This window comes from Balaenoptera ricei, chromosome 4 (assembly GCF_028023285.1).
Source record: "Balaenoptera ricei isolate mBalRic1 chromosome 4, mBalRic1.hap2, whole genome shotgun sequence".
Lineage (NCBI taxonomy): Eukaryota > Metazoa > Chordata > Mammalia > Artiodactyla > Balaenopteridae > Balaenoptera > Balaenoptera ricei.
Window position 1 is genome coordinate 95,173,767 of NC_082642.1, and position 24,136 is coordinate 95,197,902.

At 44.9% G+C, this 24,136-nt stretch overlaps 1 protein-coding gene across 1 annotated transcript in view; it reads left to right on the forward strand.

Moving 5' to 3' along the window:
• Positions 1-21,143, forward strand: part of FSTL1 (follistatin like 1) — a 49,679-nt gene extending 28,536 nt beyond the window's left edge. Inside the window, exons 3-11 of the mRNA XM_059921030.1 lie at positions 4,532-4,636; positions 7,166-7,295; positions 8,133-8,165; positions 9,433-9,563; positions 12,931-13,049; positions 14,372-14,484; positions 14,808-14,918; positions 15,842-15,918; positions 19,904-21,143. Of these exons, the coding sequence (XP_059777013.1) occupies positions 4,532-4,636; positions 7,166-7,295; positions 8,133-8,165; positions 9,433-9,563; positions 12,931-13,049; positions 14,372-14,484; positions 14,808-14,918; positions 15,842-15,918; positions 19,904-19,948 (864 nt within the window). The 3' untranslated portion in view covers positions 19,949-21,143. The remainder of the gene's footprint in view (positions 1-4,531; positions 4,637-7,165; positions 7,296-8,132; positions 8,166-9,432; positions 9,564-12,930; positions 13,050-14,371; positions 14,485-14,807; positions 14,919-15,841; positions 15,919-19,903) is intronic.
• The last annotated feature ends 2,993 nt before the right edge of the window (positions 21,144-24,136 follow it).

Here is a 24,136-nt window from a genome sequence, read left to right on the forward strand (position 1 = left end):
TCCATAGGGAGCAATTATTTTGTTGATTTTTCTCTGTATATCATGGTGGCCTCACTTCCAGAATACACTCCCTCTCTCCACTCAGTCACACTCTCACAGGTATATTCAGACTACCAGTTCATATACCTGCGACCTCACACTCCCAGAGAATATTCAGATGCCATACCTACGACCTCACACTCCCAGAGAATATTCAGATGCCAATGTCGTTATCTCTACGTAGATGAAATTCTCATACAGCTTTGGGACCTAATTCCTAAAATTGTTATGGTAGTAAAGCAAACAATTTTCTTTCTGTTGTGAGAACTGCACTGAGCCTGTGACCTCGCCCTGTGCCAGCCCTTGTAGCTGTACCCTCTCCCTGCAGCTCATTTGACTGTTCCCCATAAGGGATTATCAAGACTCTGGGGTCAGGCTGACCTGTGTTCCAGTTCTGACCCAGCTCTCGCTAGTTATGTGGACTCTGCACATCACAGAGCTTTTCTGAATCTTATAATTCCTCCCTGTCTGTTACATGGAACTAAAAATATGGAAACCTACACAGACATTGTGAGGACAAAGAGATCTGTGAAGAGCCTCACTCAGTTGTAGGTGCTCCGATTAATACTAGCCCTAGGTCCTGGTCACTCCCCCCCCCACAAGATTGCGGCCTTACACCTGGCAGGTTTTTTGTCTCCAGCCTCTCTCCAGGCTGCCTTGCACTTTGAGTCGGTATTTCCAAGCTGGAAGGGACCAGACGCAATATTCGAAAGCACCACCTTCATCATGTCACCTGCCCCGTCCCAAACTTCCCAGGGTCTTCACTGTGCATCATATCCATGGAGAGCCCCTTGGATCACCTGGCCTGACCCGCCCCCTGCCACCTGCGAGCCCCACCTCATCTCTCTCTTCCTCCACTCACACACCAGGCAGCCATTGTCCTGTGCCTTGAGCATGTTCCTGCCATGTTTATCCCCTCTCGAGATGTTCTCCCCCACTCAGAATCAGTCACTCAGCAGACGGGTAAGACCACCTACCACTCTGAGGAACTTTTCAGGAGCCTCAAGGATGCTTCTGACATCCCTGCTCCCGGAGAACATGGGGCTTGGAGAAGGGCTTTCAATGACACAAACAAAATTTTCTTCCTTACTGATTTCTACATGATAGCACGCCTGTGAATGGGCAGAATAGGGGGCTGGGGTGCCGTGAGGGCTTCAGGTTAGATGTTTTTCCCCAAGTCAGCAAATCCCTGGTTCTTGGTGTCCTGATGCCTGCAGGGCCCCCGCCCATTCTCCCACCCCACTTTGTCACATCTCGACTGGGAGGACAGAGCTGGGAGGAGCTGCTGAAGCCAAAGCTGCGCTTCTGCATTGCGGCTCCAAGCTCCGTAAGACAAAGAGAGAGATTGCCCCCTATTGACAGATGTGCCACCTGCAAAGAGGAATGCTGTTTAGCTAGCATTTCTCTGTGGTCTTCAAACACGATAACAGGGTTGTTAGGCCCTTGGTTTTTTCCATTCGGTCAGTGCTGCTCTCAGTGTTATCATTCAGTGTAAGGAAGGATGGTTGGGGACTTGACAGCCCAAGGTGATGACAGCATCTTGGTGGGAAAATTATATGAAAATCAGTTGCCCACTGTAATAACGGCCGCTTCCTGTTGTGTGGCAGGCACTCTGCCGCATGCAGTACATCTCATATAACCCTCCCACAGTCCTCATAGGGATTAGTGTTCCCATTTTACACACTAGAAACTGAGGTTTAAAGAGAGTACCTTGCCCACAACCATGGTAAGTAAGGAGCAGAGGTGGGAGGTGGACATCAAATCTAACTCTGTCATGCCCTTAAGCACTTTCTCCTGACATTTGCTAATTACGCAAATCAAATCCCCATCATAATTTCCTTAATCTTCAATCTTATACATATGAAAATAAATCAAATATAAAAGAATAGTTTTCCCTTTGGTTGGGTAGAATCCTAGCTCTGCCACTTTCTACTTATGTAACCTCTTGAGGCTCAGTTCCCTCATTTATAAAATGGGGATAGTTATGATGTCTGATTTATGGTGTTGTCGTAGAGCTTAAATAAGATCCTGTAAAATGAAAGTCACTTAGCAGGGCGCCAGGCATTTATAAATAGGAGCTTAGTCATCTATTGTCTGAAGATCTGGGTTGGAATCCTAGCTCCTCATTTTTAGCTGTGGGACCTTGGGCAAGTTACTCGACCTTCCCATTTTCAGTTGCCTCGTCTATAAAATGTGGTTAATAATACGCATGTTTTTGCAGGGCTGTCCACAGTAAGATGAAATTGTATGTATGAAAACGCTTTGTAAATTTTAATAGTACTATTCAAATATTAGTCGTTATATTCTATGTAAAGGGTATCTGTTTCTTTAAATGGATTTTTGAGAATTATTTCTGAAAAATGACTTGGGTTGAGTTCGACCTATCAGTAAAAGCTTTTATTTTTAATACTCACTAAAAGCATAAGATTGAAAAGAGACGCTGTAAATGCCACAGGTTATTCTGCAGGAAACTCTATAATCATTAAAATGAATAATACTTAACAAGCAGCTTGCTTTACAGTTTATGATGCAGTTCCAAATACATTATCTCATTTCATCTTCACAAGGTAGGGCAGGTATTTACCCCTATTTTACAAATGAAGAAAGCAAGGCTCAGAGAGTTGAAGTGACTAATTATGGACATACAGCTAGTAAGTGGTAAAGGCTTGTGGGACTGTCTGCTGGTGTGTCTTTGAGCGTAGGCATATGTCTGAGCATGCTTTTTTTATGCAGTAGTGTGTCTTTAACTCACATGACACACTCACTGGGGGTATATATTTGTCTGTAGCCCTCAGCATGTTGTTTCATGAAGGGGGAGAGGAGAAGGTAGTCTTATCTGAGATTTTTTTTTTAACACTGGTCAGCAATAGCCTTTTCCTCTTCATTTTTAGAGCTGCTTGCCATTCCTAGGGAGTTTCCAAGAGGGCCCTGCCTGGAGAATATACTCGATTTTATCTCCACTCCTGGTTTAGGAAACAACAGCTCTCCAGTACCCCCAGCCTGCTGGGAATTACTTCCTCTTTCTTTGCTCCCTGCCAGCTTTATTGAATTCGCCTTAGCAACATCCAAAAGAGAATGGGTTTAGCAACAGCCTGTGAACCAATGAAATGTGAGCATGGCAAGGGTTTCTAGACCAATGGGAGCCCTGCATGACCGGCAAGCTGGCTCAGAGAGAAAATAACCTAGAGTTTGCAAAGCAGCCTCCGGGTGGCAGCAGACCAACTTGTATTGGACATACCCACTCAGCTCTCAACATCCACTTTGTTTATTGCTCTCTTTGACCTTTTCTTGGACGTAAAACATTTACCGAGTATAAGAATTTTACAGTTACAAGCTTTGTGGGTGTGAGTTCTCTCCATGACACGGCAGACATGGCCTGAAGGATAGAATCTTAGGTTCCATCCCCCATCTTTACTATAGGCAGTCCCACGACCCCATCCCAGCCTCTGCCATCTTTGCTGGTTTTTCCACGGCCAATGCTACCCCAGTGGGCAGGAGCCTGGAGGCACTGGTGACTACCTGCCCATCCAGTCAAGAAAAGGGCTCAAGAAATCACATTCTCCTTCGTTCAACCTCCACTACTGCTGACCTGAGTGGCAGATGAGGTGGGGCTAGCTTTCTGCCACCAATTAATAGGAGGGAAGGACTGTGTCACTGACAGATTAGTGCCTGTGAACACCCACATTCTCAGTGGCACAGATTGGGACCATTCCCTGCCTTGTCAGTTTTGCTGCATATGTCTGAACACGAATGTCTGACCACAAGTGGTTTGAGAACAGTTCTGTCTGTCAAGTGATTCTTCGGCCCTCTTGGTCTTGAAGCCAGAGGCAGATATGGACAGGGGCTGCATAAGACCACGTCAAATAATAGCAGATCCATGTTTCCAATGGTTTAGCCATCCTTCTTTTGCCTTTTGAGATGGCAGTGCCTTGAACACTGCTCGGTGAGATTTTGGTCCTTCAGATATCCGTATTTCTCTCAAGCATTTCCGCTTCTGCCTGGCTTGCTCTTCTCATCCTTTAGGAGTCAGTTAAGGCATCCTATCTTCAGAAAGTCTTGTTTGAGTCTCACCTTCCTGTTGTTAACACTTCCTCATTGCTTTCTAGAGGTCTCTTTATTCTGTTTCCTTGGATAGCCATGGAGCTTCTTGAGGACGGAGACTGTGCCTTTTTATCTCCAGTCCTTAGCCTAGTATTGGAATTTCATGGGTGCTCAATAAACGTTTTAGAAGAAAGGAAACATGCAAGAAAGAAGCTCTTGCTCTTTGAGAAACAATCTTAGAGATTCCTAGGTAGCTGGGCCTGAGAAGGAGCAGTGCCAGCAAGACTGATGCTGGCTCTTGGGCAGAACGTCTGGCTGTTCAGGACCCTTCAGCACCATGAGCCTCGACTCTAGGCCACGGCCCAAGCCTGAGAGATAATCACCACCATTGGCTCATCCGGAGATGGGCTCATCTCACTGACAGGGTTTCCTTGATGATTTTGTGTTTTAGGAGGAACCAAGGAGCAAATCCAAGATCTGTGCCAATGTGTTTTGTGGAGCCGGCCGGGAATGTGCAGTCACAGAGAAAGGAGAGCCCACCTGCCTCTGCATCGAGGTAAGTCCTGAGGGCGGGAGCCAGAGGACGGTGGCCAAGGCCAGGGTTGGTTACCTCGCTGGAGCTACCAGTCTGCAGAGCAGTGCCAACGATTTCATCATCTTTATAAAAGCACACCTTGTCTATCTGAGAGAAGTGAAATTTTTATCTCAGAAGTTAAAAATCAGATGTGAATGTAGGGATATTTTTCCTTTTAAAAAATGTTTAGCTTTATAAGAGTTTTAAATTACAAAATTAACAATTGCTTTTTATAAGTCAAGTAGTACAGACATTTATGCAAACATAAAATTAATAATCTTCCCCATAACCCTCAAATCCCATTAGTCTGAAATAACCAGTGTAAACAGTTTGGTGTATATTTGTTCCACAGGGGTTTTTTTTCTATGCAACTATAAACATATAGGGTTTCCCCCTATTTTATACAAAAATGGGATCATAATATAGACAGATCTAGATATATGCAACTTGTATCTTATACTCATTAATATATAACAACAACCCTCTAGGTCAGCATGTATAGTTCTAACTCATTTTTTAATAGCTCAATATTTAGTGATATACAGGAACCAGATTTATGTAATCATTTTCCTATAGATGGACATTTAGGTTGTTTCATGGGTTGTTTACCACTACAAACAATGACATCTTTCTACAAATATTCTTACATGCTGCTGGCTTTACCTCTGTAGGATTGAGTCCCACTGGGGCATGCTAGGTCAAAGGATATGCATATTTTAAAATACTAGATGGAATGCAGATTTCTCAGTTTGGTTTTGTTTTTAATGAAGTTTAAAAAACAAAGTGACCTTTTAAGAAATACTTCTTTTGTAGGCAGGAGTCTCACTCTTGGCAAACATAAATAGCCTGGATGTGTGCCCTTTTTTTCCCCTTTCTGTCAAATGAACCCAAGACTGGAAATTCATCTGTAATTCTACAAGTAAATACACCCACCTTAGTCCTCTGTTGAAGGATCTTGACCCATTGTCCCAGAAAGGAAGTCCCTCAACTTAGAAACTTGCAAACCAAATCTTCTGGGGACTCTGGGAGGTCCTCACTAGTGGTGTTCCTGGCCACTACGTGGCCATTTAGGGTCCAGAAACCTGGTGTCTAGCCTCAGCTCGACCACATATCATTGTGTGATTTTAAACAAATTAGTTGCCACTGGATGCCATAAAGACAGACCATGTTTGGCTTTGCTCAGGGCCAGCACATGGTAAGAACCCAGTGATAAGTATTGGTTAAAAAAAGTTGTCTTTCTGGGCTTTGGTTTTCTGGTCTATAAGTTGGAAAGGTTGGGCTACTTTCCAGTTCCAGGGTTCTGTGTTCTTTTACCACAGCTACTCTTTTTTGCTTTAGTGCCTTTATTATGTCTGAGCAGAAGTTGCTTCCCCCTTACCCCTTTCAAAAACCATGGAAGTCTCAGGTTTCCCTGGTGGCGCAGTGGTTAAGAATCCTCCTACCAATGCAGGGGACACATGTTGGCATGTGCCCTGGTCCGGGAAGATCCTACATGCCGCAGAGCAACTAAGCTCGTGTACGACAGATACTGAGCCTGCACTCTGGAGCCCACGAATCACAACTACTGAGCCCACGTGCCACAACTACTGAAGCCCGCCCGCCTAGAGCCCGTTCTCCGCAACAAGAGAAGCCACCGCAATGAGAAGCCCGCGCACCGCAATGAAGAGTAGCCCCTGCTCACTGCAACTAGAGAAAGCCCGCATGCAGCCAAAAATAATAAATAAATAAATAAATAAAATAAATTTAAAAGAAACAAAAAAAAATCATGGAAGTCTAAAGAAATTGAGCTTGCCTGTCACAATGGCACTTTATGTAGTATAGCCAAAGTAGAATCAGGTTGCCAAGTGAACCTTAGTTCATTTACTATCTAGTACTTCACAAAGACCCAGGCACCCCCTGCCCCTGCCTCACAGCAACTGTTGTGAGATTAGGAGAAAAACAAAATACTAAATAAAGCAAGAGAGCAAAGATTCTTGTAGCTAAACCCTGGAATAAGTGAAGAATTGGGGTGATGGGGGTAGGGAGCTGTATGTGCCTGCCTTTCAGTCTCTCTACATTCCCAGCTCTGGCTGTTTTGTGTCATAGAATGGGATCTTAGATCATCCAGAGACATTGATTGACTTTCTACAAAGTGATAAAGTGATAGATAATCCAGATTCCTGACTTCGAATAAAATGCCCTTCCTGCTAATTTGATAGGGTTGGAATAGGGGGGATTTATTTCTTTTCATTGAGTAGAAGAGATGACCCTGGGCCAGGATCAGCACAGAGCACCACGAGGGGCTGCAAGGTGATGTGGTCCCTCCAACAATGAGTGGGGTAGGGTCACTGATGCCAGAACTGAGGCTCCCTGTTGCCCTGGCAGGATAGAAGGCATCTCTGCTGGTGGGGACTCCCGTCACAAGATGGCTCTGTGTGCGTGTGCGTGTGCGTGTGTGTGTGTGTGTGTGCGCGCGCGTGCACACACAAACTCAGCCCTAACTGCACCAACGTCCTCCGCGGTCTGTTTCAGCAATGCAAACCTCACAAGAGGCCTGTGTGTGGCAGCAACAGCAAGACCTACCTCAACCACTGCGAGCTGCATAGAGATGCCTGCCTCACTGGATCCAAAATCCAGGTCGATTACGATGGACACTGCAAAGGTAAAGAGTGCTGTCATCACCACATCACAGCTCCAGCCAGGGAGCCAGGGAACGGAGCAGTGTGGCCTGGCTTCCTGGAGTCCTTTCCACCCTGAGCATAGTGCCCAAAGCTGTGGAGACCACCCAGTGGCTTGGAGAGGCATCCCCTTGGTGCTCAAGAGCCTGCTGGGTTTGCCCTGGGTGGCCCAGGCCTCTACCCTGTGCTTCCTGCATCAGATTCCCAACGTGGCTTCCAGCGCTGTCTGGAGATGGATAGTGGATAGGGAACCACATCAACAGTCAATAATATGGTAGTATTTAACTGAATTCTGTACCTTTTTAGAAAGCAGATAAATTTCACATATCCTATGCTTTTTAAATTTGGGCACCTCTCAGCCCTGATATTATTATATTTCCTCTAATTCACACTCAAACCATTGCTATTATGGTAAGAGGGAAGGGGTCCCAAGCTTGTTGCTAATTAGACACCAGCCGCCTGGCCAGCCTTGAACTTCCTTGGAGAAATAAGAAGCTGTTTCCCACATGTTGGTCTCCATTTCTTTGTCCATAATGATTCTGTATGAATTCTCAAACTCCCAGCAGCACCGCCCCCCCGCAAGCTAACAGTAGGAGGTGTGAGATCAGGAGGGTAACTCAGTGGCCTCAAAATGTCAAACAAAGCAGGGAAGCAAAGATCCCCAAACGTGGGACCTGGAAGGAGAGGATACAAGGACTCAAAACGAAGTGATGGAAAGATATAAGTGGCCCCCTTAATGTGGGCAGTTTTAATCCTATCAATACATAGAAATTTATTTTTTCTTCACTTTGCATTATGCATTTTCTCCTTTTGTCTTGCAGAGAAGAAATCTGTAAGTCCATCTGCCAGCCCAGGTGAGTGCCTGATTTTTCTACAGTGTGCATCTTAGGGAGGAAATTCCATGTTCCACAATCCCTGCCAAAGCTCACAAGATCTTCAGTGTGTCAGAACTTGTGACCCAGAACTGGTCGCTCCTCAACATAGCTCACAAAAGCTGCAAAACTGCATTTTTTTGTGCTTGTCACGGGAAGCAGCTGGTTGGGTCAGAATGTTGGCTGTGTTTTCCATTTTTGCTGAGTAATGATTGAACTGCAAGGATGGGAAAGCCACCAAGTCCCTCCGTCAGTGCTCTGTGAGACCTGCGGGTGTCACAGGACAAGGAGAATCAGACAGGACAACTCTTTTTGAAAGAGGTGATTGGAAATGACAGTGAGACTCTTTCCATGGTTTTCTATGAATACAAATTTTAAATTTCCTCATGATTTATAGATACCAGACTCCTTTAGCATACACTTTTCCTTAGATCCTCACAATAACCTTGTGAAGTTGCTTTTACTATAATTACCTTATAGATGAGGAAATCTAGGCTCAGAGAAGTTAAGTGAATTTCCCTGAGTCACACAGCTAGGAAGTGGCAGAGTGGGGGAAAGTGCCCATAGTTTCATTTCCCTGGCTCAGTGCCCTTTTCACATCCCAACATGTGTTGCCTCCAGGAATTCCCTTTTGCCAAGGCTTTCCCTTCTCTGCTTCCCCATCCACTGGACTCTCAGCCCCACCTGTTGTTGCCATGTGGCTTACAATGAACAGCTGTCCAGAGCAGGGCTTCAACATGCCCTTCCTTGGCCTCATTTTCTGTTGTTCATAATAAAGGATAAAATTTTAAGTGGGAGAGAGGAAAAGCTATATAGAAAGAATCAGAAATCCAGTGCATAAAGAATTGTAATGTTCTCACTTATTCGTTTATTATTTCAGCTCATCTGTGAGCCAAGAGAGCTGTTCTATTGATTGGTTGATTTCTTTTCCCCTGAGCTTCCTAAAGTTAATGAAAATGTCCTTTATTTTTCTTTCTTTTCTCTCACCTTAGCAACATAATCTCTGTTTCAGCATTCTCGAACTTTATATTTTTAGACATGAGCTTGAATCCTGGGTTAGATACTTTCTAGTGTGTACCCTGGGCTGACTCCTCTGTAAATGTGTGTGATAATCCTGTTTCCCTGGATTGCTGTGAGAATTCAGTGAGATGACACATGCAGACTCCTGGGCACTGAGTCCCCACGTACGGGGTGCTGGGTGACATTGGGGTCCTCACTGCTCGGCTGGCCTCCCTCCCCTTTCCTGCAGTCGTTTGCTATCAGTCCAACCGCGATGAACTCCGGCGTCGCATCATCCAGTGGCTGGAAGCGGAGATCATCCCAGACGGCTGGTTCTCTAAAGGCAGCAACTACAGTGAAATCCTAGACAAGTACTTTAAGGTAATCCAGAGTTGGAGTCAAAGACCGTTCAGCCCGGAGAAAGGGAGACTTCCTCTCCCATTACCTGATCACATCTTCCCAGACCACAGGAAATATAAACCTGCATAGAGTCCCTGAGTTTCTTCATAGATCATTCCATGAAGCTGTGACAGACAGTGGGACTCCAGGAGTCCAGCCTTTGGGATCTAACACACATGGGCTGCTCCCTTTGGGCAATTAAAGCCACAAAGGTCTTGGAGAGCCTGTCCGTGAAAAATATGGCCAGGCTGTATCCCCATCCTCCATACGACACCTTGTAGAGCTGCCTGCCAATACCCAGACCCAGGCCACTTCAGCCTCTTTCCCGCCCAGTTTGGCTTTTCTCTAAGTCTTCAACTTGACCATCCATGGCCTGCAGAGTTTCTCTTCATCTGAGGAGAGTCAATGGACTGGTATTTCATGGGTCCAGAATTCTTCATGAACCTAGATATTGCTGTTCCCATTGTGTTTAGTTGAAGAGACAGATCGTTCCAGTTGGAGGGAGGAGAGATGCTGCTTTCAAAGAGGAAAACGAGGGAGGAAATAGTATTTAGCAATGAGTAGGGCTGCCATGATGTGGAGATCTTTTGGAGAGCTTGAGACAGTTGTTGGAAGAAGCAGTTAAGGGCGCTTTTCCTGCTGACTGATAAGGACATAGTTGCACACATAGGTACATCACACTCAGATAAACATACCACACACAGAAACACAGACATACACACACCACATACAGAGATGTGCATGCCACACAGAGATACATCCTACACACACGTTCAGGTGCCCGCATTCCCGCACCTGCGCAAAAGCCCCCCGCGCTTACAGACACACACATCTCTGGGTAGATGCCCTTGGAGGCTCATCCCCAGACGGACGCCCTCACATGCCCCCAGGGTGTGTCGCAGGCCTAGCCAGCCCGGACTCAGGGGCAACGCGCACACACACAAGGGACTTCTTGGCACCTCTGTGGCCACTGAATGTGGTCAACACCTGCCTAGCCTGTGGCTTCCTCTTTCTAACTGGCATCATGGACCCCACAGATGGAAACATACCAGGTTGGGTTGAAATAGGATATTGGTCATTTAGGACTTCATTTGCGTTACCGTCTTTAGGTAGAAGTTTCTCTCTGTGACAGAAAGTAAATCTCTCTGGATTCCAAGTGTTTGAGAAGAGAAAGCACAGCCTTCTCACTCTGTCTTCTCTCTCAACCACTCCCACAGTAGGGAGCCCTGGGGGCAGGGTTGTTTCCTTGTCTACAGAAAGGGGCCAGGAGAGTCGGACAGGAGCAGAAGGTAACTTAAAAGAAAATGATTTTTCAAAAGCCAAGTGAGCAGCGCCTGCTGGGTCGGTCGTGAGCAGTGACTTTGCCATGGTCATTACAGCCCAGGAGCCGTGGGGCCCAGGACGCTCTTTCCAGGAGACCTCCTGGGACCTTGTAACCATTCGTGGTGGCCCCTTGATGGCACCCTGCCTTGGGCATCGCTGGCAGCTGCTGTTAATTTGATTCTCAAGGACCAGGGCCACACACCCCCTCCACACATTGCCACCTCCTCTGGCAGTAACTCTCTCTAATAGGCTCCCATCTAAACACTGCAAGGCCCCTTGAGAAAGTAGCTTTTCTCTAGGGCATTCTCATGCTAACCAAGAAAGCTTACTCCTGACTGACAAACAAATGCTTGCTCTTCCCTGTCTTCCGAGAAAACAGGGTTCCACTATCTACTTGTTGATGATTATCAAAGAACCATATGGTGCAATCTTCAAAGGGAGGCTTCTTTCCACTAGGCAGACAGCTGCCTGTTGCTGAGAGATCGGTATCTCACAGCGACTGTTTCTGAACCAGTGAATTGCCCTCCAGCCCAGTTGGCATTCCTTACATCAAAATCAGTTGCAAAACAAATCTAATAGGAATTTGGGTAAGACCAGAATCAGACTCTCATCTCAACTGGTGATTCAGTCACAATTTTTAGACAAAAGCATAACAGAGTGAAGAGGGGAAGACCGGGTAGAAAGAGCCTTTTATGACCGTGTCACACACACACACCCTGAATTCTTGGTGGCCAGGGCTGAAATTGGAGCCAGGGTATAAGTATAGTGGCCAGAGACCTGAGACCTTTTCCTAGGAATTAGGATGAGAATGATAACTAGGGATTAAGCAAGGGCCTAAAGAGTTGTTTTATACATACCCGTCATACATACCACGGAAAGATTTACAACCTTAGAGTGGAATGCCCATGACACACGACAGTCATGCAAGGAGAGTCAGTATCTGTATCTTTCCCTTCTACCTGGAAACCTAGTCAGACTTTTCTTCCAGAATCCCTTCCACCGTCTGGGAGCCACTTTGAAAGTAACATGGGGGTGCTGATTATTTCCCAGGGTAGCAATATGAGGCAGCCTAGGGAAAGAATTTTGAAAAAAAAATTTTTTCCACTAGAACTATTTAGGAGAACAGCAGTATCCAACTTGGACTTTGATCAGAGCCTTGAAATTGCCACCCTCCTCCTGCAGCTAGGGCCTGGGCATCCTGAATTGTCCCAGATGGCTAAGGTCTCAGTTTAGCATCTTGCCAAAGGGAGGACAGTACTGAGCTCACTACACCCTTGCCTTGTGCTCATGGGGTGTGAGCTGGGTCATGAGGACAGGCTGCACCGTCTATAGTGAAGCCTGCAGCACAGGGGGGAGGGGGAGGGGGCTTGCACCACCTCCACGGGCAGGTTATCGATGCAGATAACATGCAGGGGCCTTTGCCTTTGACTTCTCACTGATGAAGTCAGCTAGGTGTACCAGTGTGAGAAGTAAGCACTGAGAGCAGGCCAGGGAGGCTGGAAATCAAGCAGCAAGAAATGGTCCTGTGATTCCCGAAGTGAGCTCTGAGGGTCACCTGCATCATTGTTCCCAAGCAGCTTGTTAGAAATACACATCCTGGGCTCCGACACAGATTCTGATTCACAAGTTTGTTCCATGATCATTAGGGTTTGAGAACATGGAGTGGTGGAGTGAATTCAAGAATGTCTGGAACAGGGTCAGGGATGGGGCTACAGAGACCTCTTAAGCACCTCCAGGCTCCTTGGACAGTGCAGGCCTAGGTTCAGGCTGCCATCCTGAGCAGGGTCTAGGATTGAAAGGCCCTCAGTGACCTCTGCCCAGACACTTTGACTCTCTCATCTTGGGGCACAGGTGCCTTCCTTCTCTGGGTGCCCCAGGGCTTCGAACCTTTTTTGCTCGAAGGGCAGAGCAGGGTTGGACCGTGTCAAGAACAAGATGAACCAGAGATGGGTCAAGCTGAATGGGGGAATGATAGAACTGGGGTTTTACAAAACGTTCCTGAAAGATCACTTTGTCCCCTTTCTAGAACTTTGATAATGGTGACTCTCGCTTGGACTCCAGCGAATTTTTGAAATTTGTGGAGCAAAATGAAACCGCCATCAACATCACCACCTATGCAGACCAGGGGAACAACAAGCTGCTTAGGTGAGTGGAGTGAGGGGGTAAGGGAGAGGTCCACGAGGGAAGGCTGGATAAGAGAAGGGATTTGAACCCCTTCCTACCTGCAAAGGAGCCACCAGTGTCAAAGTCAATGTGAAGTAAAAAGCAAAATAGGGATTCTGTCCTGGTCTCTTCTGTGAACGTTATGATATCTGATCAAGTAGTTACTGTTTCTGGCCAGAAATTGCAAGGAATGGAAGAATGTAATTTTAAAATAAATGATCACATCAGACCAAAGTTGTTTCTGAGTGTCGTGGGTGATGTTTTAATGGTTAATTTTCTTAAGGAATTACTTTAATGTTCTATTTAAGTATAGGTCTAAAATAGCTTTAGTTCTGATTTTAAGATAATCAGTGCTATTTCATGTAGAGAACTCTAATTGTTACAAATGTAAGCACGTTCCTCTTCTTTTCTGGTATTATTCCAGAGAAAATATTAATAAAAATTAACCCCTAAGAAACTTCTGGTGTGGTTCCAGTATACTGGTAAGAATTAAAAATAGGAAAAGCACCTATTTGTTCAAAAGACTTCAAAGCATGAAGCCCAGATTCTAGGATTCTTTCCTAATAATAGCCCATGACCTTAAAGTATAATATCTGTAAACCCTTCTTATTTTGATAACCTGAAATGAGGTAATATTTTACAAGTTCAACATCTGATCCTCATAATATCCCAGTGAAGGAGGGCTCCTCGTTCCCATTTTACAGATGAGAAAACAGGTGCGGGAAGATTGAATAACTAGCCCAAGGCCATTTGGGTTGTAAGTGGTTGAGCCAGGACTCAAATCCAGGCCAAGGGGAGAGGGAGGGAGCTGGAGTTCTAGAAAACTTTTCTGAAAGATCTCTTTGCAGAAGGGTGATAGTGGTGATGCTGGCTTCAACTCATGTTCTTTCAAATCACACATGCATTTCATAGCATCTGTTCCTACCGCTTCTGTTTGATTTTTCTAGTTGGGTTGACTTGACACGTATAGCATGGGGAAAGGCAACTGCTAGTGGAAGGCATGCAGGTGGTAAAACATTTGCCAATCCAAGTGAACAAAACCATCCAGGAAACTTTAGTCATCTTGGGCATATCATTTGAACAGTTTGAGTGATCTGACATCCCATATAATAAACTAAAGGTTGGATGCTTACAGGAGTCGGGACGCATAATGGTTATAGGAGGTCAGTGTAGAAACGTTCTCTTTAAATAGTCCCCTTGGCCGCCTGCGGAGGCCTAGGTCTGTGTAATCCTGATGCTTAATTCCTTTCTTCGAGGCTGAAGCTGAGGTCTTGCTGACACGTTTCTGCTGTGTTTCGTTTCAGAGGACTCTGTGTCGATGCTCTCATTGAACTGTCTGATGAAAATGCTGACTGGAAACTCAGCTTCCAAGAGTTCCTCAAGTGTCTCAATCCAGCCTTCAACCCTCCAGAGAAGAGTATGCCTAACCTAAGAAATAGGGAGGGGGTTGTAGGGAGTGGGGGCATTTAGAGGGGGCCAAGATAGAGGGGATCGTGGAACCCTCCAGAGCTTACTAAGAAAACTCCCTTGCACGATTCTAGACTGGGCCCCAGCCCAGCATCTCCGAGCTGAGATTCAGGTCCAAAAATCTTCGGGTTGATGGTGGCGTTTGCTCAGATATGGTGCCTCTGGGGGACAAGCAGGTCTTGTCTGGGAAAGGGGTAACATGCACAGACTATAGCCAAGACGTCCTGTTCCAGCCTCGCCCTAAACTCTTGCCTCTTATTTCTGGTCCCACAGAGTGTGCTCTGGAGGACGAGACATATGCCGATGGAGCTGAGACCGAGGTGGACTGTAATCGCTGTGTGTGTGCCTGTGGAAACTGGGTCTGCACAGCCATGACCTGTGACGGTGAGCTGTGTGCCTCACGCAGAAGGAAGGGACGGCACGGAGACAGCCTCCTTCGTGAAATCACCATGAGAGAAGTCAGGGTGGGGATGGTGGGGAAGAGTGCAGTGGCTGGGTCCCAGCAGGGAAACTGGGGAGCGAGAGACTGGCTCATACTTGTAATGTCAGAGCTCTCATGGGGCAGCATTGAGGGCAAAGCATTTATGCCAGATGCGTTATGCTGGAAAGTCACTCCAGAGGTTTGGAACAAGAGAGGTTCGAGACCCAGGACAAGATCAAATGTTGATAAGAGATTAGAATGGTAATAATAATAAAGAAAGCAAATGCGTAAGAGTGAGAACTACATGCCTTTCTTCTAAGCACTTCACATATTAACCCACTTAATCCTTATGACAGCTTAGGAAATCCTATATGTCAAAGACTTAGGTGGTTGGAAGACAAAATCACTCTTGCTTGCCATCCGTGCCAAGCAGGAAAAGGAGGCATGTTCATAGACATGTTTGAATGAACAGCACTGGGTCCCCAAAAAAAAGAGAAAGTTGAGATAGTTGAGACATGGGCAGGGTGGGTTGGGAGATAGAGATGTCGGGGAGAGTTTGGGGAGGAGGGGGCCGTGCACAAGCCAGCATCACCACTATCACCCTTCTACAAAGAGGTGTTTCAGAAAAGTCTTCTAGAACCCCAGCTCCATCCCTCTCCCCTTGGCCTGGATTTGAGCCCTGGCCCAGTCACTTACTACCCACGCACATTACTTTGGAGGTGTCCATTGCACTGGGACACTTTATAGTTAGAGAAATGTGGGTAATTCACCTCGCCTTCCATATGTTAAATGGGAAATGAAATTGAGAGCCTAAAAGGTAGATATTAGTGGGGTCCCTAACTGGCCTCCCTCAGCCCACTGCTCTGAGCCTTGGTTCTTCTTACAGGAAAGAATCAGAAGGGGGCCCAGACCCATACAGAGGAGGAAATGACCAGATACGTTGAGGAGCTCCAAAAGCACCAGGTGAGTTGCAGCCTCCATGCTGGTTCAGGTATCCCTGTTGCCACCAGGCCCTTCCACCACTCAGACACTGCCTAACTCCCCAGGTGACCAAGGAGATGAGCTCTGTCCCATACAATAGGTCCCGAACGATATACCTGTATACCTTGTGGGGCCAGTATGCCCCAACAGATGTAGGTTACAACTTGGTAAATTGCTTTATAAGTTAGAATCAGCTGAGTGGTGGGTTGCAAATGAGTTGGAAGTGGTTTGCAAATGAGCATAGTCTAAAAACGCCTCCTGTTTCTTTTCACAACCAGTGCCCAGACCCAAAGACTATGAGGCCATTGAGGGCAGACTCTATGACTTGCTCACCATTGTAGCCCTGCATTTAGCACAGGGTCTGGTGTATAGTTGGCTCTCAGTGAGCATGAAATTCGTGGATTTGGACCGCAGCAGAAAGGATTTAAGTTAAATGCCAAGCTAGCTAGAACATAGCCTGGAAACTTAGAGAGATTCTGCTTCCTAGAGACTTGAGAAGATAATAAATCAGAATTCTGTTCGGTTTCTATGTCATTAAGTTGAAGGCTTTCTTGGGGAAAAGGTTCTTAGCAGAATAGTGATCCACTGACATATTTTTCTGAGGGCCTAGGGAGAAAACATGGATATGCTGGACTTCTAGGCCTGTCTTTCCACTGGCTTACCTGTAGTTTTTTTTTTTTTTTTTTTAATATTTATTTATGGCTGTGTTGGGTCTTCGTTTCTGTGCGAGGGCTTTCTCTAGTTGCGGCGAGCGGGGGCCACTCTTCATCGCGGTGCGCGGGCCTCTCACTATCGCAGCCTCTCTTGTTGCAGAGCACAGGCTCCAGACGCGCAGGCTCAGTAATTGTGGCTCACGGGCCTAGTCGTTCCGCGGCATGTGGGATCTTCCCAGACCAGGGCTCAAACCCGTGTCCCCTGCATTGGCAGGCAGATTCTCAACCACTGCGCCACCAGGGAAGCCCTACCTGTAGTTTTTTTGTTTTTTTTTTTTAAATCATGCTTTTTCTTTGTTTTTTTTTTTTTTTATTAATTTATTTATTTATTTATGGCTGCGTTGGGTCTTCGTTTCTGTGCAAGGGCCCTCTCCAGTTGTGGCAAGCGGGGGCCACTCCTCATCGCGGTGCGTGGGCCTCTCACCACCACGGCCTCTCTTGTTGCAGAACACAGGCTCCAGACGCGCAGGCTCAGTAATTGTGGCTCACGGGCCCAGCCGCTCCGCGGCACGCGGGATCCTCCCAGACCAGGGCTCGAACCCGTGTCCCCTGCATCGGCAGGCAGACTCTCAACCACTGCGCCACCAGGGAAACCCCCCTACCTGTAGTTTTAACAGAGGATGTTGCTCCTTGAATCATCTGTCTGTAAACTGGGTCTGGTAATACGGGCCTTCTCTCTGACATACAAGTTTTTAAGGAATATAATGGTCACAAGAACTATTGAGATGAAATATTTGACTTGAAAATCAAGAATTATTAGTATTGAATTGGGCGATTGGGATTGACATGTATACAGTGATGTGTATAAAATTGATGATTGATTAAAAAAAAAGTGAAGAAAAAAGAATTATTAGTATTAATAATAAATGCTCATATTTATTGATGGTTTTTCATATGCATTGTCATTATTGTCACTGATAGTGTAGAAACCTCATGTCATTTTTTTAAACAAATGCAGAAGCTCCTAGCCCTTTGTTTTTCCATATTTCAGCAGCCTTGAGCCTCCAGATGAGTATAAACCCTTAAAAGCAAAAAGAACTTAATAGGAATTCCTTTCATCTAGGGTGGAGAAATGATCAGAGCAGACAGTGGGGAGTGAATTATAATAGCTAACATTTTTTAGTGTCTCTGTTTTATGTGAGTTGCCTCGGAAGCAGATGCTAAGGCAAGGACTCAAGTACAAATAGTTTATTTGGGAGGCAGTCCCAGGAAACGGCAGAAGGGGAGTTGGGAAGAGAGCCCAGGAAGGGAAGGAAACAATAAAGAGTGTGTATCCAGGCATATTACCGCTGGGAGCAAGTGGAGCTTAGTCCTGTTGCAGAACTCCAGAATAGTTACTGTGCACAAGGGAGCGGGGAGCTGGGCTATGCCTGTATGAACTCCCATCAGCCATTGGCTGAGAGCAGCCACCAGCAAACGTGAATTCCCTGGCACTTCTGCCCTGTCAGCATGTGTGGGCAGAGCAGGCTCCAGCAGCCAGAGAAAGCCTCAGGCAAAGAGATGCAGCTGCTGGCAGTAAGAAGCCAGGCCAGTGTACTGAAATGTTATAAGGCATGGGCTATGGATGGGGCACCGACAGTGTGTACTAGATGCCAGACACTGTTGTTTTTTATTCCCTATTTAATTTTTTTATTGAGATGTAATTCACATACCATAAAACTCACCCTTTTAAAGTATACAATCCAATGGTTTTTAATATATTCACAAGATTGTCAACCATCACCACTGTCTAATTCCAGAGCATTTTCATCTTCCCAAAAAGAAACCCCATACCCATTTGAAGTCACTTATATTCTCTCCTCCCCCAGCCCCTGGCAGCCACTAATCTACTTTCTATTTCTATAGATTTGCCTATTATGGACACATATAAATGGAATCATATGATATATGGCATTTTCTGTCTGACTTTTTTCATTTAGTGTAACGTTTTCAAGGTTTATCCTTGTAGCATGAATCAGGACTTCGTTCCTTTTTATGGCAAAATAACATTTCATGGTGTGGATATACTACATTTTGTATATCCGTTCATCAGTTGATGTATATTTAGGCTGTTTCTACTTTTTGGCTATGATAAACAATACTGCTATGAACATTCGTCTACAAGTTTCAGTGTGAACTTATGTTTTCAGTTCTCTTGGGTATATACCTAGGAGTGAGATTTGCTGGATCATATGGAAACTTTGTGTTTAACTTTTGAGGAACTTCCAGACCGTTTTCCAAAGTGACTGTACCATTTTATATCCTCACCAGCAGTATTCCAATTTCTCCACAAACTCACCAACATTTGTCATTGTCGTTATTTTTTATTAGCCATCCTAGAGGGTGTGAAGTGGCATCTCATTGTAGTTTTGATTTTCATTTCCCTAATGACTAAAGATATTGATCATCTTCTCATGTGCTTTTTGGCTATAAGTAAGAATGTCTTCTTTGGAGAAATGGGCCACTGTTATAAGAGGTAGTACTAATTTTGTAGTTGAAGACGTTGAGACACAGAAGATTTCATAATATGCCCAAAGTCCCCCAGAAAGTCACACGCCCATGATTCACGCTCAGGCAATCTGCCTCCAGAGCCTGTTGTTTTTTATTATTATTATTTATTTGTTTGTGTGTTTGTTTTTTGGGCTGCATTAGGTTTTCGTTGCTGCCCGCGGGCTTTCTCTAGTTGCAGTGAGTGAGGGCTACTCTTCGTTGCGGTGCACAGGCTTCTCAGGGGTTCTCATTGCAGTGGCTCCTCTTGTTGCAGAGCATGGGCTTCAGTAGTTGTGGCACGTGGGCTCAGTAGTGGCTCATGGGCTTAGTTGCTCCGCAGCATGTGGAATCTTCCCGGACCAGGGCTCAAACCCGTGTCCTCTGGGTTGGCAGATGGATTCTTAACCACTGCGCCACCAGGGAAGCCCCGAGCCTATTGCTCTTAATGCTTCTCCCAACTTGGGTTCAGAACATTTTGTAGCACCTCCATTCAGCATCCTTTTCTTCATTTTTAAAATGAATATAATAATGTCTGACGTTATTGTTTCATAGGAGTTTAAATGGAGTCAGCTTTTAATTTAGCAACAGTCCCTATACAGCCGTGTCACGAGTAAGACATGATCCTTGTCCTCAAGTTGTTCATCATCCACAGAGGAGATAAACAAGTAAACAGAACTCAGCATAAGCATGTATCTGTCAATGCTATGTAAAGTTTTGAAGACTAGATAAATACCAATAATTTTTTTTTAAATTTCATAACGCTTATTTTCTCTTGCTTCTCAAAGGAAACAGCTGAAAAGACCAAGAGAGTGAGCACCAAAGAGATCTAATGAGGAGGCATCTGGGAAGGGTGTCCAGAGCCTGGCACCTTCTCTTCCACTTCAGCGCTGAGTCCAGTATACGCAAGTGTCTGCTACAATCGCCAAATCACCAGTATTTGCTTGTATAGCAATGAGTTTTATTTTGTCTATTTGTTTTGCAATAAAGGAAATGGGGGTGGCTGGCTAGGAGGGCAAGGGCCATAGCCTTCATTTCTAGGAGTACTTTGAGAGAAACTGTAAATGGTGCTCGGGGGCTGGAGGCAAGCTAGGAAACTGCATCGGTGTTGGGAGAGTGTACCCAGATCTGGAACACTTCTGAGCCTACCACAGCTGTGAACAAACATGCTACAGGGGGTGCAGGCAGTGAGAAAGAGCTTAGCAGGCTGTCCCCAGAGGAGGGATTTGGGAAGCTCAGTGGAGAAGACTGCATTCGGCTTCCAGCCCTTCCTGCTGCCATCAGCATAACAGACCTCTAGCATCTGTGCTTCTCCTCATGGCCCCAGCCACTGGCTCTAGATACACGGCCATCCTGCTAGTTACCCAGTGTCTGGGAGGGTGCACCCAAATGATGCAGATACTTGTAGACTTTGAGCCCCTTAGAGACCTAACCAAATTTTTAAAATACTTTTTACCAAAGGTGCTATTTTTCTGTAAACTTTTTTGGCAAGTTGATTTCATTCTTCAGTTATTATCATTATATTATTGTTGTTGTTGTTTAATATTTTATTTTCTTGACTAGAAATTAAGCTTTTGTAATTACTTTTCATTAGTCCTGCCATTTCAGAGGCGGGAGAGTTTGGGGTTCTTCCTTGTGCAGGGCCTGCTATCACCCGGACTCCCCCCAACCCTGCCACATACTAGATGCAGCCCAGAGTTTGCCCCCTGGCTTCCAGTGGGTCAGCAGTCTGCCAGAGGAGCAGGGAGTACCTCAGACAGAAGCCAGGAGAAGTGTCTCCATACAAAGCTTGTAAGATCCAAAAAGCTAATTTGTTTTCATTCATTCTGATAGATCCATGCAAATCAGTATTCCAAAGGATTGAGACCAGTGCAGCTAAGCAAGGCTTCGATGTCCCAGCCTATCAATATGCTCATTGATCCTCCACTAACTAGGAGAGTGACTCTGTCCCTGTCTCTTCCTATTTCTGGGCCTCAGTTTCCTCAGCAGGTAGGAATGCATTAAACTTTTGACTTGAGAAATTGTAAATTCTGTGGTTCTGATCATTGGTCCAGAAGGAGACAATGTGGTTTTCCTCCTTCTCCTTAAGATAAATGAAACCTTGTTGTTATATAAGAGTCAGACAGCCAAAAACAAGCTGACCAAATCTGACCTCGGTCTGAATGGCCCCACGGGTTGTGCTGTGATGTAGAGCCTTCTGGTAAAGCCTGCCCAGGAAGAGAGTGGGAAAGAGAACCACTTCACTTTGTCTTCACTTTTGCATTTCACCTTTAACCTTCTTGGGAACAGAAATGGCTTTCCCTTTAGAGATGAGGATGAAAGAAGGTTTCACATTTCGAGAGGGAAAAAAATGGACCTTGAATCTTAAAACTGTGATTGGGGAGAAGTCAGTCATTCCTGTGTCTTTTGGCCTCTGTGATAACTAACCCCACTCAATACCATGTTTAGGATGCGTTTGTAATAACAAAATTAAAAACTTGACATAAGATCTCATTTTCAGAAAGCAGATTACAGACCACCAAAGGGAAATGATGTAGGCTACACTGCACAGGCAACTCTGAGACAGTTGTGCTGAAAATGGAATTCCTTCTAAACAGGTTTCCTTTTTCTCCTTTGAAAACATTCCACTTTGTTTAGAATTCTGAGCTTTTGTAAATCATCCCACTTAAAAGCTGTCTTCCAACCCAACTTGTGTGGTCTGAAATGCACCTCCCTGTCAAAGTGCCTTGGAGAACCCCCAACAGCACGCCTTGATCAAGATTTGCCAGCCCTTGGACACTATGGAAGAGAGGGCAGGAGTACCAGTCTGTTTAAAGCAAGAAGGCAGAATGTCTCCTCACCAGTTACATTTAGGTCAGTGGTTGCTATCCAAGACGACCCTACCCTGCAACATTGAATTCCCAAGAGCAAAATCTGCATTCCTCCTGTAAGTAGGGAAGCTACTGTCTGCACCATAGGATCATGTGATCTGACAATCATTCACGGAAAGCTGCTAAATAGCCTAGTCTGGGGAGTCTTGCATGAAGCTTTGCATGGAGCAAATAAACAGGATTAAATCGGGTTCAGTTCCTCCAGCTCTCTAAAAGCACAGGGCTTAGACTGCAAGCTTCCTTGGGCTTTCTCTGTGTGTGTATGGTTTTTATAAACATATTACAGCATCTGTTAAGATTCAGTGTCCATGGAAACCTTCTTACATGCCATGACTCTGGACTCCATCACTGCTTTTGGAAAGCAGGGCTCCTCCACCTGCTAATAAGCCCATGTGGACCAGTCTGAATGTCTTCCCTTTATACTTGTGTTTTTAAACAGTCAAATTCCAAGAAGCAATTTGGACAGGTTTCTGTTGCCTGTGTATTTGTGAAATGTATTTGTATTTAGTAGGCTTCCTTATTGCATTTAACTTGTTTTTTGTTAACTCTTGATTCTTTTTTTTTTTTTTTTTTGGATACTATTGATAAATAAAGAAATTAAAATAATAATTGTATTGTTTTCTTTCCCCCAGTCAAGGCCAAATAAAGTTGCAAGAACATTAACCATTTACCTCATAAAAGTAGATTTGAGTTTCAGGAGGCTTAAAAGAGGCCTGAAAAGTTTCTGCTAATCTTGGGACTACAGCTGCAGGGGGAAAGGTTTACTCAAGGACTGATAGAACAAGTTTATTTAAAAGAATCACCAGTGGTGGGTCTGGGTAGGAAGTAATGAGAAGTCAGGGAACAGTATTGGGTAGAGGTTAAACTAAATGACTCCTAAAACTGCCATGGATCTTATGAGACTGAATGGCATCGGGTGAGGCTGGCTGCGGGTAAACCTGTATGAGAAGCCAAACAAACCTGGGAAGGTGGCACAGGGAGCATACGAAGATCTGGTAGGATAATCTTAGTGGCTGTTTACCAGATACACGTGTATACCATAGGGGTAAACATTTCCAAGTGGACTGAATGTTGGCTAGTTAAGACCCTCTGTTTTGCTCTATCTTGGAGACACATGACCAATACTAGTTCTCCATCTCCCTTTCCAAGTGATTCTTACAGATATCATGTACTCCCCACCAGCAATAATTAATTCTGTCTTCCAAGAGAGCTCATTACAGTTGGTTTAAGCTTTCTTAATTTTAGTCATAATGTGTAGAAGTCTTGCTTCTCTAAAATTATAGCCGGGTCACCTTAATTGGATTTGGAGTATTATTCAAATGCTAATCAGATATTAAAATGTCATCTCTGGTTGTGTTATTGCTACAAATTACTGATCTCATTAATCACCGTTTGATTCTTTAAACTTTCATTCTCAGAATTCTTAAACCCAATTTGAAGGGTACCTTGTCCACAACCACTTTTAAATGCTGGCTGGCCTCTCCCAACCTTCTACCATGCTCTGGGAGCACTTTTCCTGCTATTACAGTATGCATGTGTTCAGGAAATGAAAATGAATTGAAATAGCCTGAAAGAAGCATAATTTAGAAGGTAAGTTTCCTATAATCAAAATGTAACATTATGAGCTCTGTAAGTTAGAACAAATTACTGTGATTAACTTTAGTTTTGGAGTGCCTGTGTCGAGTCCCCATCAGTCCTCTTAAATTACTTCTGAAATAAGGGGGAGGAGGGAGTAAAAAAAGTCTATTGAATGAGTAGATCTAAGCAGATGCCCTCAGAGCCCTGGGGTAAATGTAGCATAGGTGGAATACATGAAGAACGTAAACCCTGGGCTACTGCTGCTGAAGGCTGATTGATGAAGTAACTAGGAAGTTTCATGTTGCTGTCTGAATGAGAGGTCTTCCTGCCAATAGGAGTTCACTTTTAAAAATTACTTAACACATTTCTTATTGATAAACTAATACATGCACATGGTAAAATAAAAAATTCAAATTGTATCAAAGAGAATACAGTGAAAAAAATTCATCCTCTTAGAGGGTGTGTACACTTATAAATTCGCTTATAATTGCCACGTGTCCTTCAAAGAGGTTGCATGCATTTACTTAGAATTGCATCCAAAATACATACACTGAGCATGTCTATTTTCCCAAA